At 43.7% G+C, this 18,494-nt stretch overlaps 1 protein-coding gene across 2 annotated transcripts in view; it reads left to right on the top strand.

The window, feature by feature from the left end:
* Nucleotides 1-8,201, top strand: part of pipox (pipecolic acid oxidase) — a 30,417-nt gene extending 22,216 nt beyond the window's left edge. For both annotated transcript variants that reach the window (XM_086036577.1, XM_086036575.1), the window contains exon 8: nucleotides 6,614-8,201. In XM_086036577.1, coding sequence (XP_085892703.1) covers nucleotides 6,614-6,744 — 131 coding nt within the window. In that variant the 3' untranslated portion in view covers nucleotides 6,745-8,201. The remainder of the gene's footprint in view (nucleotides 1-6,613) is intronic.
* Nucleotides 8,202-18,494: the final 10,293 nt, after the last annotated feature.

The following is an 18,494-nucleotide window of genomic DNA, read 5'->3' as shown; positions in this document are numbered from 1 at the left end:
GAGTCCACAGAGTCCAGGGAGCAGCCCAGGACAGAGCCGGCCCTCCTGACCAGTTTGTCCAGCCGCTTCTTGTCCCGGGCCGAGACGCCGCCTGCCCAGGTGACCACTCCCTGGAAGATGCCCGATGCAACCAACGAGTCATAAAAGTTCCTGAGGAGTGTCCCCTGAACCCCAAAAGACCTCAGTCTCCTGAGTAGGAAGAGTCTGCTCTGACTCTTCCTATAGAGGGCATCTGTGTTGTCGCTCCAGTCCAGTTTATTGTTCAGATGAACACCCAGGTACTTGTAAGTTGAGACTCTCTCAACATCTGTTCCCCGGATATTCACTGGTGCAGGTGAAGAGTGCTGGCGCCTACCGAAATCCACCACCATTTCTTTGGATTTCCCCGCATTGATCAGGAGGCGGTTCTGCTGGCACCAGTCCACAAAACCCTGAGTAAGTTCTCTGTACTCCCGATCATCTCCGCCTGTGATGAGGCCGACAATCGCAGAGTCGTCAGAGAACTTCTGCAGACGACAGGTAGGGGTGTTGTAGTTGAAGTCCGAGGTGTAGAGGGTGAACAGGAAGGGAGCCAAGACAGTTCCCTGTGGGGCCCCCGTGCTACAGAGGAGCACATCAGACACATAGTCCTGTGTCCTCACATACTGTGGCCGGTTTGTGAGGTAGTCCTGGATCCATGTGGTGAGGTGGTGGGCCACCCCCGCCCGCTCCAGCTTGTCTCCCAGTAGGGTGGGCTGGATGGTGTTGAAAGAACTGGAGAAATCAGAGAACATGATCCTCACAGTGCTCCCCGCCTTCTCCAGGTGGGAGAGTGAAGTGTGGAGGAGGTAGATGATGGCATCATCCACACCGATGCCAGGCTGATATGCGAACTGGAGTGGGTCCATTGAGGAGCTCACCAAGGGGCGCAGGTGGACAAGGACCAGTCTCTCCAGGGTCTTCATCGGGTGAGACGTCAGCGCCACTGGTCTGAAGCTGTTGAGCTCCTTCGGGTGGGGGGTCTTTGACACCGGGACCAGGCAGGATGTTTTCCATAGCTGGGGGACCCTGCCCAGCTTCAGGCTCAGGTTGAACATGTGCTGGACAATTCCACACAGCTGGTCCGTGCAGGATTTGAGGAGCTGGGGGCTGATGCCATCTGGACCCGCTGCCTTCCTCGCCTTCATCTTCTTCAGCTGGTTCTTCACCTGAGATGTTGTGAAGGCCAAGGCTGGGCAGGAGGGAGTGGTGGCTATCTGGTGTAGCTGGGAGCTGGAGACTGTGGAGAAAAGGGGGGAGGGGGTGACACACCCAGCAGGAGGAGTAGGTGGAGGCTGCAGCAGGAGAGACTGAGTGGGGGCAGGCATCTGATCGAACCTATTGAAAAAGAGGTTCAGGTCATTTGCCCACTGCAGGTCCCCCCAGTCCGGTTGGGTTGTCCGTGGCCTGAGATGGTCTTCAGGCCCCTCCAGACTCCCCTGGCATTATTCTGCAGCAGCTGCTCCTCCGTCCTCTTCCAGCAGGACCTTTTCCCCTCTCTGATCCTCCTCCTCAGCTGGCGCTGCACAGTCTTCCGCTCCTCTATGTTGCCTGACGCAAAAGCCCTCCTCTTCTCCTTCACGAGAGCTTTATGTCTGGTGTGATCCAGGGTTTGTTGTTGGAGAAACATCTTACTGTCCTGGTGGGTATGGTGTTCTCCATGCAGAAATTTATATAGTCTGCAACAGTGTCCGTTAGACTACTAATGTCTTCCCCGTAAGCATCACTGAATACTTCCCACACAGTTGTGCTGAAGCAGCCCTTTAAGGCCTCCTCGGCCTCTCCAGACCATCTCTGAACCGTGCGGGTCACAGCTGGCTGCCTGCGGACCAGAGGTTTGTACACAGACTGGAGAGCCACCAGGTTGTGATCAGCTTTGCCCAGCGGGGGGAGGGGCAGTGATGTGTATGCCTCCTTGGTGTTGGCATAGAAAAGGTCCAGTGTTTTATTGTCTCTGGTGTGGCAGATGACATACTGTGTGAATGAAGGCAGAGAGGAGGAAGGGGAGGCATGATTGAAGTCACCAGAGATGAGTGTCAGGGCATTTGGGTGCTGTGTTTGTAGCCTGCTCACTGCTGCAGTCAAGACATCACAGGCTGTGTCGCAGCTGGTGGGACGTAGACGGTCACTGCGAGTCACATGACTAAACTCTCGCGGGATGTAGAATGGCCTCATGCCAACAGCTAGCATCTCAATATCCCTGCTGCAAAGCTGCTCCTTAATCGTGATGTGCCCAGGATTACACCGTCTATCGTTCACAAACACAGCCAGCCCTCCTCACTTTCCTCTTTCCACTCTCCAGCGTCCTGTCCGCGCGTATGATTTGGAAGCCGTCCAATTCTACGACCGCGTTCGGCGTTAGCGCTGTTAGCCACGACTCCGTGAATAGCATCAGGCTATCCTCCCGGAAGTCCCTCTCATGCCGGGTAAGCGCCGCTAGCTCGTCCATCTTGTTGGGGAGAGATCTAACATGCCCCATGATAACAGACGGGAGGACGGGATGGTATCGTCTCCTCCTTTCCCGGCGTTTAACCCCCGCACGAGATCCCCGTCTCTTCCTCCTCAGCTCACGGGGGATATCGGGTCTCGCCCCGGGAACCGGCGCAGGGTTTGCACAGAGTGCTAACAGCTGATTCCGGCTGTAAACAATGGGGGCGCGGCTCCGAGCCAAGTCGCCGGACACGATCGCGCAAAAAATAGCCACCAGCAGCAGCAAGAATACCGCAGTTTGGGTGTCCATTGCTCTGCAAGTTTACGACTATCAACTATATGAAAAAGGTATGAGGTAGAATAATAGTAAGGAACAAAAACACACGAAAAGGCTCACCGGTGAGCCGGAGCTACTGTAGCGGGCTGCCACTCGCGCGGCGCCCGAACCGGAGATCTTGAACTTTTAATAAGATGTTATTGTCCATTGAAAAGGGGAAGGCTGAGTGCTTTATATTTACGCTCTATATAAAGATGAAGTCAACCAAAAAATGTTCTTGACAATAATATGTTCTATGTGCCTCCACTAGTCTAAACACGGCATGCTGATTGACATTGCGTTTGTTTGAATATGAGTTGAGCAGTAAAATCGTTTTTAGCGATCTCAGTGTGCGGCCATTTTGTCACTTCTATCGACTGAAAATTACATCACAGTTGCTCAAGGCTCTGGTAACGACCAATCTCAAACTCATTTTGTTTGACAAAATGTGAGTTATGTAATATAGGCCACTTTGACCTACTTTTTAAATCTGTTAATGATCTGACTGACAGCTTAAATTAGCCTATGAATATTTCCCACCAAGACTTTGAATATTAATGTCTAGCATCAACTAATCTAAAGAGCATTTGAGAAAATTCTCATATTTACTGGCATAGGTAAAGTCCTCAAAGTCCTTCTTGAGTATCATTATCCAACAAGTGAGGCATCTCAACACTTTTACAGTAATTAGTAATAACATTATGCAACATTTAACATTTATTGGTCCAAGGAATGCTCAAGGAGTTTGTGTGAATGCTCAGATGCAGTCCCTAATCACGTTTTTGGCTTGAGGAAGAGGCAGAGTCGCTTGCACAAACAGATCCTGTAAGTGCACTGAGTGAAATCAGTGTGTCACCTCATTGTCTTCTATTTATGAATGTGCAGTTTTGGTAAGTGAAGGCGAAGTGGGTTAACTATGTGGCTTGCGCTATCAAAGTGGAAGGAGGTGGGGAATTACTGTATTTTGTCTCACACAGAGAGGTTTGTGATTAGAGTGCTACCTGAACGCTATCTGGCTGTTTCAGTGGGGGGTTTTTCCGCAGGTGTGTGTGTTTTACGCAGGCCTGAAGAGAAGAGGGGGGCGGGGTTTCGTCAGTGTGTGACAGCTCATTTCCGACTTCAGCCTCAGCCTTAGGTTATATTTGTGCTTGCACATTAAAGACTACTCGCGTGGAATGAATGAGTGGCAACAATGGGGAAATGCCAGTATTTTCCGTAATGACTCATTTTAACGTATTGTGAAAAAAGAAAAAAAATAACTATAAACTAGTTGCTTTTTGGAATGATGAACTTAGTTCAGTTTTTTTTAATACAAACAATGAACTGAACAAGTTCATTCAACAATTTGTGAACTGAACATTTTAGTTCACGTTCACGTTGAAAATGAGATTTCCCAACATTGCATAATAACAAAAGAAACTGATGGCAGGCATCCTCCCTCCTAACTTTGTCAGCAAAGCCTGACACAGGTGCTTTAAAGCAAGTACTTTGTGCTTGCGAGGGTTGTACACTCTTCTCCCTGATGAGATGAAGATGCACAACTTGGCTAACTGCCGCCGCGGTGCTGTTTGGACTTCAAAGCCAGGCATTCAGGCAACTTCCACAGCGGCACGGAGACCTCTGGCAAATGGCATTCTATTGCATTTCTCTGCTCATTTCCGGTTTTCCTCGCAGGCCTCAGAAACACTGTGTGTCTGGCATCTTTAAACATAAAGACAAATGACTTCATTTGGTATTCAGTCCAAGTTGCCTGTTTAGAATAATAGCCACCTGTTAGTTTTCATAATATGGGTGGTTTCTTTGAATAGCTGACACCAGGCACATGCAGACATGTGACAAGGAGGCAGATGCTTAAAGGAGAAGTCAACCCAAACAGACTTTTTTTCCAGAATATGTTCTGTGCAGGCCCACTAGCTGAGACAAGGCATTCTGATTAATATTGTGCTTGTGGAATATGAGTTAAGCAGCAAAATCCACCCCTTTTCAGCTATCTCAGGGGCCGACCATTTTGTCACTTCTGCCGACTGAAAATGACATCACAACTGCTCAGGTAACGACCAGTCACGGCTGATCTGTTTTCTGAAGCTGAGCCGTGATTGGTCGTTACCTGAGCCATGAGCAACTTTGATGTCATTTTCAGTCGACAGAAGTGACAAAATGGCCGCCCCCGGAGAGGGCTAAAAACGGGTGGATTAACTCCTATTCCACAAACACAATATTTATCAGAGTGCCTTGTTTCAACTAGTGGGTTTGCATAGACATATTCTTGAAAAAATTGTTAGGGAAGACTTTCCCCTTAAGGAGGAAAAAAAAAAAGAGGGAGTACCCGTCATCTACATTATTCAGAAAATTATGAAATGAAATGTAGGCTATATTTAACTTATGTTAGCACAATCCACACAGTATTATCAAATAGAGTACCTTAAGCAGGGTTTCCCCCATGAAATTTGCTAAGCCTGGTGGTAGCTAAGCCGACCGGCTTCAGAATAGATGTTTCGATTTCGACACTGTACTGTATTTATATTTATTGGTAGTGTCCCGATAACACATTTTTCCAGATGTTATATTTACCCAGAAACTATCACGACAAATGATAGTTTCATTTGTTGTTGTTTTTTAAATGCGACATATTCTGGCCCCAGACATTACAATAGATGTAACCTCAGTTACCCCTAGTGGTGAAAGTGGTTGAAGCACCTATTTTTAACACAGAAGCCATTTTGAATAGCCACACGTCAGTGACGAAGTGTTTAATTTCATCCATATGCATCCTCCTTGATTTAGCTCATTATTTGGCACAATCTGTGAGTACAAATACAATTAAATCATTAGTTCCATGGACATTCTTATTTTACAGACTTCTTTGCTACATTTAAGTTGATTACCATTCAGACCATTGTACTTTGTGTTATCTTTGTTGTAGTTGAATGTATCTTGAATTATCATTTCATCCAATAACTGTCCAGTGTACAGGTCTATGTTTGCATCTATATATTTAGATCTGTTTACTCATCCACTTGTTTTCTTTGTCCTTCTCTGTATTGTTCACAGTTTCACAAAAAAGACTTCCATAAAAACGTGAAGTTGGATTCTCCTCTTTTGTGTCTTTATTAGAAAATTGTTTAGCTCGCTGTCTACACCGTGTTCCCAGTTCCACACATGGTCAGGGCAGTAGAGCGACGGATATACAAGAAAAGCCTGGTGGCTTTCCAGGCTTACATAGCTCTAGGGGAAACCCTACAAATGTTATCAATGTCAACAAATAAATGAAAAGGAGAAAAAGAATTCAACTGAAAACTTAACAAAACTCTTCTTGGATTAAATGAAATAAAAATAAAGCATCCAACCAATTCTAAAAATTACAAACATTTACCATACACAGGAATGGTGGTGAATGGAACAGACGTTTTTGCACAGTACTGCACATTTATTTTGGACAATCTAAAACTATCCAAATAGAAGGATTGTCCGTCTCTCGTTAAGGTAACCAAACAACAACTATCAAACAAGGTAACCAAAATATGCTGCAATGTGATACCACTGTCAAGGGTCAATAATGAATGTTATTGTCTTTTTAGTACACTTTTTGGTAGCTCTAGCTGTGGGATCACATTTGACTGCAGAGGTGTGACTAATAGTGTAGGTTACATATCGTTGCTCTTCTGTGAAAAACACGCATGTCCAATTTTGTATTTTTAAAATTTTCCCCGTTATGGGATATCTGTAACACAGAAACCCCATTCACATAAAAATAAAAAATTAAATAAAGAAACGGACATAAGGGTTTTTCACAGGATAGCGACAATGCACGGAACTTTTTTGCTAATTCCAGTGTACTCTCTTCTCCAGGTCATGGCTTCAAGTTTGGCCCCGTCATTGGCAAGCTGCTGTGCGAGCTTAGCCTAGGAGAAGTGCCCTCCTATGACCTTTCACCTTTCCGAATCAGCCGCTTCCAGACCAACATCAAATCATCTTTATAAAAATGTGATCTCAACAGATCATCAGAATCTTGTGATTTGACGTTTCATTTGCGATATTGATAATGATGATTATTATTTATAATGCACTTTTCATTTGAGAATCTCAAATTGATAAACAAAAGCATAAAAAAGGGGCTTTGGCCTAAATAATAGTAATAATTGTGGTTATAGCAATAATACTGTACATTTAATATGCTAAGATATAATCAGTGTGGGGCGGCACGGTGGTCGACTGGTTAGCACGTCCACCTCACAGTTCAGAGGTCGTGGGTTCGATCCCGGCTCCGGCCTCCCTGTGCGGAGTTTGCATGTTCTCCCCGTGCCTGCGTGGGTTTTCTCCGGGCACTCCGGTTTCCTCCCACATTCCAAAAACATGCATGGTAAGTTGATTGGATACTCTAAATTGCCCCTAGGTGTGATTGTGAGTGCGGATGTTTGTCTCTGTGTGCCCTGCGATTGGCTGGCAACCAGTTCAGGGTGTCCCCCGCCTACTGCCCAAAGACAGCTGGGATAGGCTCCAGCACGCCCCGCGACCCTTGTGAGGAGAAGCGGTACAGATAATGGATGGATGGATGGATAATCAATGTGTGGATTTTCACCAAAATTCAACATGCCGTTTTAGCTACAAATTCTAAAAAGATGTAGAAAATGCAAATCTATGCGCAGGCACACATGTAATTTAATGTTATTTACGAAACACTTTCAAGTACAGACACTTTACATTTCTTGAGGAAAAGAAAGGACTATTAAAAGAACAACAGTCGGCAAGAAGCAGTCATAAACACTGTTAGATTAGGCCTCTTTGTCACTGGATGGTGACTTGCGCTAGGCCATCGTGTAGCTCTGACCTTTCCTATCTCTAGTTGGAATCAGTCAAAAGCGGGGGTAGGGAACTCCGGTCGAGACAGACATCGTCACATGGGCTAGGAGGCAGAGCGATACCCTCCTGCGTGGGTGTGGCTCAGGGAATATAAAGAATATTTTGGACGGATTAGACCTTCCGCATCTTGCAGAAATGGCTCCACGGCAGTGTCTCGTCTTCCTGGCATTAATTAAATAGTTATGCTGAGCATATGCTGTCGTTTGGTAGATAGTGTTAATATACAAAGTAATATAGCGAGCGTTAAGGACAAAAGAGTTCTCACAGAACTTTTCAGCACCATTTACAGTGACACGTTTGGTGAGGTTCATAACTGGCAAGGGGAGTTGGTTATGATTGATTTTTTTGTTTTTTTCTTGATTGATACAAAACTATGAATCCAAAATAGAAGATTGGCCTAGATTTTGACCTTAATTGAAACATTGGTTTTTGAATGTTTTAATTATGCTTCCATCAATTCCACACTGTTCAACAATGTGATAGCAATAATAACAAAACAATAACTAATGTAAAGTTCATGTTTTTTGTTTTTTTCTGCTAATCACTTTTTTTAATTAAAAAAAGCATTTGGTCTTGCCTTCATGTTTAATATGTTATGAAAGCATAACATATGGGTATAAAATTACCCGCATGTCTGATCTGATATTGTAAGAATAATAATGCATTTTAGTATTCATGTGTTTGATTTTTAACATTAGGCCAACTTGCTTAGTGTGCTTTGCTTTCACATATGTATGTTAATTACACCCCCCCCCCCCCCCCCACACACACACACACACTCACATAGACAATACAAGTTCATAGTGTTCCAGCTGCTTTCGCTCCCCTTTCCCTTAGAGCTGGAACACCTTTGTTATCAGGGACACCGAAGAATAATAAAAAGAAAGGGGGCGCAGGAGCCGGGCAGAGGGTTTTAGGAACTGTAATCGTACACTTCCCTGCGCTCTCCTTGCAAGTAAAAAGACAATATTGTTGTGGAATGTCTTCTCTCCTCATTGTGTGCATTGTTTATGAATGTCTCATTTGGTGTGAACCTGACAGATATCATAACTACAGTAAATGTCTGATATTTGTAACGAACCAATCCGTTTCAAAATCGGTAAAGAATTCAATGAATTCATATTAATTCATTGAAGCAAAACACAGTTGCCTCAATGCAAGTGAATGGAAGAGATTGCTGGGCAGTCCCGGTTAAAGATGACGGCTAGGTCTGCATGTCCTCAACCAGCCGAGGCTTAGTCAAGTGGTTATGTATGTATGGGAAGCGTGCCACGCTTCTTCTATGATTCTGCCAAGAGAGCTAAGCACTGCCACCTGCCAAATTGGCACGGAACTTTCTGGGCCCACCGTGCAATTTCACTTGCTTTTCTGGCCGATCAGAAAGACTAAATATGCTGCTCACATATAGAACACAGATAGTTAAATGTCAGCATATCGTCGCTGTCGTGTGAAAAAATTAAACATTTTGTAATTTTTTTTTTATTCTCACATTAATGGGATGTCTGTATTGCAGAAACCCCATTCGCGTAAAAGGAAAAAAATGGACAGATGTGTTTTTCACAGGGCAGCGACAACTAGCGATGCAGAAGACGTTCTCCCGCTCCATTCATCCCTCTCTATTAACTTCTCCACTTATGGCAGGATCTCAAACTTGACCAGGAGATGGTAGTGCACCCTCTTCCGGCTGAGGACTGTGGTCTCAGATTTGGAGGTGCTAACTCTCATTCCAGCTACTTTACACTAGGGCTGCCACAAACGATTATTTTGCTAGTCGACTAATCACTAACAGTAGTCGCGATTAGTCGACTAATCGGATAATACTGTATATAAATCGCGGCAAATCGCAGCAGCATGCTGCTGCTCTTATAATAAGCCTCATTCGCTTACAGCTTAAATTCTTTAAGTACAAACTAATCATGAAGACAAGATGATAGGACATTCAATTTGTTTTAAACTTTGCAACTTAAGCCATCATTCCTGACATGTTTATAAATAAAGGAGCGACTTAAATTGATGGCGATACTCTGGCCTTAACATGTTTTGCTGTAATTCTTTACTGCATTTTAAAATTGAACCAAAACTATAACTATGCAGAGTTGCACTAATACAGTGAAATTATCTATGAATACAAAAAGAAGTACTTGTATACATATTTCACTCTTCTTGGGCACCAAGACTTTTTTTTTTTTTTTTAACGGAAGGTAGTGAAATCAGAGGAGTAAATTGGGCAAATGCTCTGTGCGAAAGAAAACTAAAATAAACACTTGTATTGCTTTTTGATTTTGCGTCAATTTAAACTTGATCAAAAAGGTTGTGTTATTCTTTTCACTAGTGTGCATAATTTAAAAGTACTAAATTGATCTACACAATCAAAATGTGGTATGCACCTGTAACAAAAAAAAGAAAGACCTTTTTCCCAGTTTATGAACATATCACTCAGTTCGCGAGTGAGAGAAAGAGAGAGAGAGCAAGCGTGCGCTTCCTGCATCGATGTCCACCACAGGCATAAACACACAGTTTTGGTTGTTAATCAACGCGAGTTAACCGAATAATTAGGCTGCTTAGTCCATAGAAGATAAGATAAGAATGCCTTTATTGATCCCACAGTGGGGAAATTTTCAATACTACGACGTGTTAGCGTACCAAATAGGAGCGTTACATCAAACACACCGTAACGTGTGTATGCTAACTGCAGCTAGCTTCTAGACACAACTGTGCCTATGTCAGATATGAAATCAGGCATAAGCCAAAACTTGATTCATTTTTTTAAATGATTGGGCATTCCCATCGTGCTGCCATGAAAGACAGGTTTGCATTGTATTGAGTATATTTGGTGAAATGCGCCGTAACTTTCTGACTCTCCTCAAGGGGGGGCCTCCGTGCTGGGAAGTGTGGCTGCCCTGCCTGCGCTATACTTAGGGGCTGCCCTGGTTGTCGTGGCCCGGGGGTCTTTGTGTGTAGGTGGTGCTACCCGTGGCCATGGGCTGTCATCCCTCTCAGCGTGGACGAGCTCCCCTTGGATACTCTTTCCTCATATGGTTTCTCTGTGCCCTGCAATGTCTCTTTTTTAAGGTTATATGTGTGTGCGTTTGTGTATGTGTGTGTGAGTGAGTGAGTGAGTGAGTGCAAGTGTGCTTGTAGTTGTCTGTCTTTGTGTATACTGCGAGGGAGGGAAGGTGGGAGTGGGTTCTCTTTTTATGCTGTATTTTGATGTTTTTAATGTACAGCTCTTTGAGTTGCATCTTGTGTGTGAAAAGTGCTATATAAATAAAATTTGATTTGATTTGACTCTGTTGCCAACACGAATTAGCCCTTACAGTGTAAGGCTTACACTACTTTACCCACAATGCTTCTGTTTACACCTGGATTGCCACCACTGCGCATGTGTGTTGTAGATAGGAAAACAGCCAGCGGGAGAAGAGCGAGACGCGGCAGTCTTGAAAGAAAAATATGCCAAATATATAAATAAACGACTTGTCGACGATTTTGATTGTCGACGTCGTCGTGATTAGTCGACTAATCATGGCAGCTCTACTTTACATCTGGCTATGAGCCATCCAAGGTGTGTGACCGCAAGTCCAGATCACACGAACATTAAAGGGACGGTGGGTATGTTTTCAAGAACATGTTTTGATCAGGAAAATGAAAAAAGTTGCCATTTTCTATTTTATCCATTCATTTTGGAGAAATTAGGAAATAAGTAATTCCATGCCAACGCCTCTCGTTAATTAGGACAATGGCCGCGCCCCCTACCGTTCTATCCTTGTTCGGCCGCAGTCATGGGAGGAACCGATTCCAAACTCTCCATTGGAAATCATTGTACTTTCATTGCTTATAACGTCTAAAAACGGCAATCAATTGGCACCAAAATTTATGTGGACACCCCTTCAACATATCAAAAGCATTAACCTCTCCGTGGCTGATTTATATGAGAATGAGGAAATGGGGAAGTGAGCAGAGCTACATAGCTTTATGCTGGGACGAGCGCACACTGCTCTTTGCTAAAAAAACAAAACAAAACACTGCTTCTTTGATGATCACGGTTAGGACGGGCGAGGCATTAAACACCAGTCGGTATTTACAGAGACTGAAGTGGGAATGAGTAAACGTGCACCTTTATTTGGATGAGGAATGGTCCCAGTTTTTCGACCTACAACACGCCGTCCAATTTGGAACGTAACAGCCGAAATGGCACGTTCCTTTTTGTTCGCTGACCATCGGTGCTTGTTCGATGAGGGCTTACCTCACTCTCATGCCGCTTCACTCAGGCAGAAGGTGGCGGCTGCAAACAGTGTCGGACACCGCACCCGACTGCTTGGGAGGCAACCCCTCCCTGACCAAAAACAAGATGGAGAAGTCGTGGCGATCGCTTCATATCAGGTGAGTCAATTACTGAATCAGTCATGTAGATGTAGCTTCATTGTCTATTATTAAATGATGATGATGTGTCCAAATTAATCAGGGGATTCGGGAATGCCACGGTAAAAATATAGAGAAGTATAGCAGTTGCGTTTCGTTGTTTTATTTCCACTCTGTGAACACATGTCAGCCACTCTCAAGTCTCAACTCTCTCTCCACAGTTCTCCTTGTACCTTCTTTATATGGATGCCTAGCGCCCTCTATTGGAACCTTTCTGTTACAACAACCATTTCAACAGTATTCTTTTCAAACACCACAGGTGAACGACGTGATCCGGCACTTGGTGGCTGAATCAGTAGATGCTCACATACCTAATAACAATGCAAGACCTACTTGAAGATGCTAGCTTGTTTTGCTAGTTTTATCGTTGCTCTTGCTGTCAGGCCTTGAAGTGCTGGTGCTACTATCCTGCCAATGTGGCTGACAAATGCACGCGGGAAGAGTCACGTGACATCCGCAGCTCAACAGAGGCACTGAGCCTCTGACTGGGTTCAACTCCAGTGTAACTCATTCATGTACTATGCTTGTCCTGCATTTCATTCAAAATCTGCCCCAAAAGACTATTCGGGTAGTCTGTATCTCACCTAGGTGGCTGCAAATTTTATCGAGATCTTAAAAAACACTCCTGCTGACATTTTACCTGCACCCTGTGATCTTATTGTTGACAATTTTAACCTACATCTTAAATCATCATTAGATTCAGTAGCTCCACTTTTAATTAAAACAACAAAAACAAAGACTGTACCCCCGTGGAGAAACAATGCTATCAAAATATCAAATGCAGGAGTGCAGAGAGGAGGTGGAGAAAAAGTAAACTTACAGTACACTATGAAATTTTATGCGAACAACTGAAATCCTACAATAAAACAGTAAAACTGGCAAGATCTTCCTATTTCTCAAACCTCATTACAGTCAATAAAAACAACCCCAGGGTTCTCTTCTCCACCTTTGAACTTTTAACTAGTTCTGATTTTAATAAGTCCCCACAGAGACCAACAGATGCTCTCTGTGAGGACTTTGCAGACCACTTCAGAAGTAAAATCGATGACATAAGATCCAGTCTTTTAGCCCGTCAAAACACAAGTTTTAATAAACCCGGACAATCATATTTACATGAGGAAACACTGGAAAGTTTTGCCCTGGTTGATGCAAGGACACTTGTTCGAGTTTTCTCCCAGGTAAACCCAACAACCTGCCTTTTGGATCCAATTCCCACATTTCTTTTTAAGACATTTTATGGATTTTTTGAAGAACAAATTTTAAATATAGTCAATTGCTCTCTTCAGACAGGCGTCTTCCCCGCTGCCTTTAAAACGGCGGTGGTGAAGCCCCTTCTGAAGAAGAGCGGTTCTGACCCGAGCGTTTTTAATAATTACAGACCCGTATCCAACTTACCGTTTTTAAGTAAGATTTTAGAAAAACTGGTTTTCATCCAGTTGAATCATTTTTTAAATACAAATAATATTTTGTAGAAATATCAATCTGGTTTTAGGATGAACCACAGTACGGAGACTGCTCTTTTAAGGATTTTAAATGATATTAGGTGCACTGCAGACGTGAGAAAACTCACAGTCTTGGTGCTACTGGATCTAAGCGCTGCTTTTGATACAGTAGATCACCAAATTTTATTAAATAGACTTAAAAATCTAGTGGGCATCTCTGGTACTGTTTTTGACTGGTTTTATTCCTATCTCACAGACCGATATTTCTTTGTAAGTATGGATACTTGTTCCTCTAAAACTCATGAAATTAAATGTGGGGTTCCTCAAGGTTCGATTTTAGGCCCCCTACTTTTTAATCTTTATATGCTTCCCCTCGGGGATGTCATCAGGGGACACGGCATCAGCTTTCACAGCTATGCTGATGACACGCAGCTGTATATTGCCGTGTCTCCTGATGACACAGGACCCATTGATACCCTTTTAAATTGCATTTTAGATATCAAGTCATGGATGGCAGATAATTTCCTACAGCTCAATCAGGACAAGACTGAGGTTTTAGTTATCGGTCCCGAAGGTCAGAGAGAGAAGCTTTTACCAAAACTACACATTTTTAATCCCTCACACTGTGTGAAGAACCTTGGCGTCATTTTTGACTCTGAGCTCAGTTTTATTCCTCATATTAAAAATGTAACCAAGATTGGTTTTTATCACCTTAAGAATATCGCCAGAGTCCGCCCGTTTCTCTCTCAGGCTAACACGGAAGTGCTGATGCATGCCTTTATTTCCTGTCGTTTAGATTACTGTAATGCCCTGCTCTCTGGCCTCCCGAAAAAGAGCATTTCACCACTGCAACTACTGCAGAATTCAGCCGCTAGGGTGCTGACGAGAACCAGAGGGCGGGAGCACATTACGCCAGTTTTGAAATTGCTGCATTGGCTCCCTGTGTGTTTCAGGATCGATTTTAAAGTACTTTTATTAGTTTATAAATGTGTTAATGGTCTTGGGCCATCTTATTTATCTGATTTGCTTTTATCATACCAGCCCTCGCGGATCCTGAGGTCCTCTGGCGCCGGCCTTTTATTTATTCCAAGGGTGAGGACCAAAATGCATGGCGAGGCTGCATTCAGCCGTTTTGGTCCTCATCTTTGGAATAGCCTGCCAGAGGACGTCAGGTCTGCAGAGACTGTTGATATTTTTAAGAGGAAGCTCAAGACACACCTTTTTAGTTTGGCTTTCAACAACTTTTAAATAATTTATCTTTTCTTTTGATTGAAGATAATTCTATGTTTTGCTTTGAATGTTTTAAAGCACTTTGAGTTGCATTTTTATGTATGAAAAGTGCTATATAAATAAAATGTGATTGATTGATTGATGATAGTGGTGACTGCACGGTGACACTGTGACATGAGGAACAGGATTTGGACCAAGAGGCAGACAGGAGATGAAAGTGGTTAAGTAAAAGTTTTTATAAACAAAAAGCTTAAGTGTAGCGTAGTTCAATAATGACCGCAACATATATTTGGTACTCATTCATATTTTTCCCTCTGAACAAGCAATGTTCTTTTTTTTCAGAGCTGGGCGCTCCGCCTATGTGACCTACCGGTCCTTCTATCCGTCACTGACGGACGCCCGTTTTGCTGACGAATGAGGGGAAAAATGTTCAAATAGATGGACTAAGCATTGACGGAAACCTACCTTTGGAGACCAATTATCCACTAACGGCGCTTGTAATCTGCTAGAGCAGGGATGGGCAACTGGTGGCCTGCACCCACACTTTGTGTGGACCCTGATTACACCCCCAACCCAAAAAAAAAAAAAAACAATTTTAGGTGGATTTTTGGAATTTTAAGTGGATCCCCATGTACTCACAGTTTGGTTACCCATAATTCACCTGTTTGTGAATCCCCCAAAATATATATTTTTAATTTTTTTTTCTTTTATGTATGTTTTGGGTGGGTTTCTTGGTGGAGCCAAACCCCATTTTTCATGGAAAACGCATATTGGAGGTTTATTGTTTTTTTAAAAGAATTCTTGGGGGTTCACAAAAAAGAACAAAAAGTTTTATTTGTTTTCCTTTCCCTAGTTTTCTCAATACATTTCAATAGGCTTGGCTTTTCGCTCTGCATGGGCCAGCCTGTATTTTGTCCATATTTAAAATGTAATTATTGTCATACATCCGGTTAGGAAGTGTGTGGTCCTATATGACCGCCCCCAGTAGGTGCTGATAAAAAATTGCTGCTCCCCTCCATTATTTAAGTTGCCCATCCTTGTGCTAGAGAACACAACATTTAGCAATCACTATTTGATTTTTAGTAATGAGGCCAGTTGTGAACTCTGATCTATTTCTCTCTTTATAATTCACCTATTGGGCAGGTAGACTTTAAACATTCATTTTGTGTGTGTCCTATCTTGTGTCTCGCTATGTGAGATAAGCAAAATGTGACGAGAAAATATTCCCCAAAATATGCTTCTCATCATTTACATGTTAATGGTTGTTGGTCTTACATGTGCCCTGCGATCGGCTGGCAACCAGTTTAGGTGCACAACACCTCTCACTCAAAGTCAGCTGGCATAGGCTCCAGCTCATCTCTGACCTTGGTAAGGACAAAGGTGTAGAAAATAAATGGATGGATATGATCTTGTTCCAAGTCAGATCAGAGATCTCGTTAAGACAGTGATATCTGTCTTGATCAGTGAGAAGCGCTGCCCTATCGACAACCATGTAGCACAATGAAAAAACAACTACAAAACATACAAGATGGCGGACTTGTAGATGGACGAAATGTTATCGAATGGCGAAAAGTAATGTGAGAAACGTTGCTACAATTACAGGGCAGTCAGGCCAAATTGCACAAAGTCTTGTGCAAACACATGCTGCAGACATCCAAATCTATGGTGACACAAACAACGTGGCAGCTTCGATCCTCATTCCAAGCAATACTGGTTTCCATCGTTCTTGCTATCAGGCCTGCCTTTACCAACGGGCTTGCCTGGGCTGGAGGGAGTCCCAGGGGTCCTACACAAGTCAAGGGCCTATCAGAATTGAACAAAATAGTAATAATAAATCCAAACTAGAGAATGCAATTTCTGGAGGAATTGCGTGAAAAGGCAAAGGAAGCTGAATGGAAACCGTGGAATGCGTTGGAATGAAGTTGAATGACCTTGAAAAAAATCAGAAGGGAAACAAGAAAAGAGGAAGTAAGGAAACAATGAGAGAAGGATGTCAGGGAAAAAAGAAGGAAAACGGGGAATGATGGAATCTAAGGAAGGGAGGAAGCAAGGAACCAGGATAGCAAGAAAAACAAGCAAGAAAGAAAATAAGAAAACAAAATAGTAGGAAGGAAAGGATGAGGCCAAGAAATGAGGATGAAAGGACACTAGGAAGCATGGAAGGAAAGGAAACAAGGAATCTCGGGAAGGAAGGAACCTGGGGATGAGAAATCGGTGCGTCCCAATATTTTTTAACAACATGGCCGCTTCATTAGGGACACCTGGGAATGAAAATTCTGTGTGTCCCATTACTTTTGAACAATATGGCCGCTTCATTAGGGACACTTGGGGATGAAAATTCTGGGTGTCCCAATACTTTTGAACAGCATGGCCGCTTCATTAGGGACACTGGTGGTGAGAATTCTGGGTGTCCCAATACTTTTGAACTACATAGCCACTTCATTAGGCACACCTGGGGATGAAAAATCGTGGTGTTCCAATACTTTTGAACAACATGGCCGCCTCATTAGGGACACCTGGGGATGAAAATTCAGGGTGTCCCAATACTTTTGAACAACATGACTGCTTCATTAGTGACACCTAGGGATGCAAATTCTGGATGTCCCAATACTTTTGAACAACATGGCCGCTTCATTAGGGACACCTGGGGATGAAAATTTTGGGTGTCCCAATACTTTTGAACAACATGGCCGCTTCATTAAGGACACATGGGGATGAAAATTCTGGGTGTCCCAATAGTTTTTAACAACATGGCTGCTTCAATAGGGACACCCGGGGATGAAAATTCTGGGAGTCCCAATACTTTCGAACAACATTGCCGCTTCATTAGGTACAGCCTGGGGATGAAAATTCTGGGTGTCCCAATAGTTTTGAACAACATGGCCGCTTCATTAGGGACACCTGGGGATGACAATTCTGGGTATTCCAATACTTTTGAACAATATGGCCGCCGCACTAGTGCTAGCTGAGGGGCGAGAATCATGGATGTAGCTAATGTCCCTGCCCAAGATGGCCATCGCAATGGTGAGACCTCGGGGTGAGTATCCCCAGTCTAGCTAATGTTAGTGGCCAAGATGGCCGCCGCAATGGTGAGACCTCAGGGTGAGTATCCCCAGTCTAGCTAATGTTAGTGGCCAAGATGGCCGCCGCACTGGGGAGACCTCGGGGTGAGTATCCCCTGTCTAGCTAATGTCCCTGCCCAAGATGGCCGCCGCACTGGGGAGACCTCGGGGTGAGTATCCCCAGTCTAGCTAATGTCCCTGCCCAAGATGGCCGCCGCACTGGGGAGACCTCGGAGTGACTTTCCCCAGTCCAGCTAATGTCCCTGCCCAAGATGGCCACTGCACTGGGGAGACCTCGGGGTGAGTATCCCCAGTCTAGCTAATGTCCCTGCCCAAGATGGCCGCCGCACTGGGGAGATCAAGGGGCATTAACACTGGTCCACTGAAAATGAATGGTGACACTGTGTGGCTTTTTTAAGGGTGAATGAGTTGAATATGTGGGAAGTAGGAATTTTGGGGGTGATGAAAAGCTGAATGTGAGTTGAATGACTTGAATTTGTGGAAATTGGAATGGTGTAAATTCGAAAAGGTAAATCTGCCAATGGAAATGAATGGCGAATAGTGGAATTTTTGTGGTTTTTTTTTTTAAGTGTGAATGAGTTGGATGTGTGGGAATTAGGAATTTTGGGGGTGTTGAAAAGCTGAATGAGTTCAATGACTTGAATTTGTGGAAATTGGAGTGGTGTTAATGTAAAAAGTTGAATGTGCCAATGGAAA

The sequence above is a fragment of the Filicampus tigris genome, chromosome 7, assembly GCF_054856515.1.
Source record: "Filicampus tigris isolate MCC_2025a chromosome 7, RoL_Ftig_1.0, whole genome shotgun sequence".
Classification (NCBI taxonomy): Eukaryota; Metazoa; Chordata; class Actinopteri; order Syngnathiformes; family Syngnathidae; genus Filicampus; species Filicampus tigris.
Note: the sequence above shows the minus strand (reverse complement) of the source record. Positions and strands in the feature narration are given on the sequence as shown.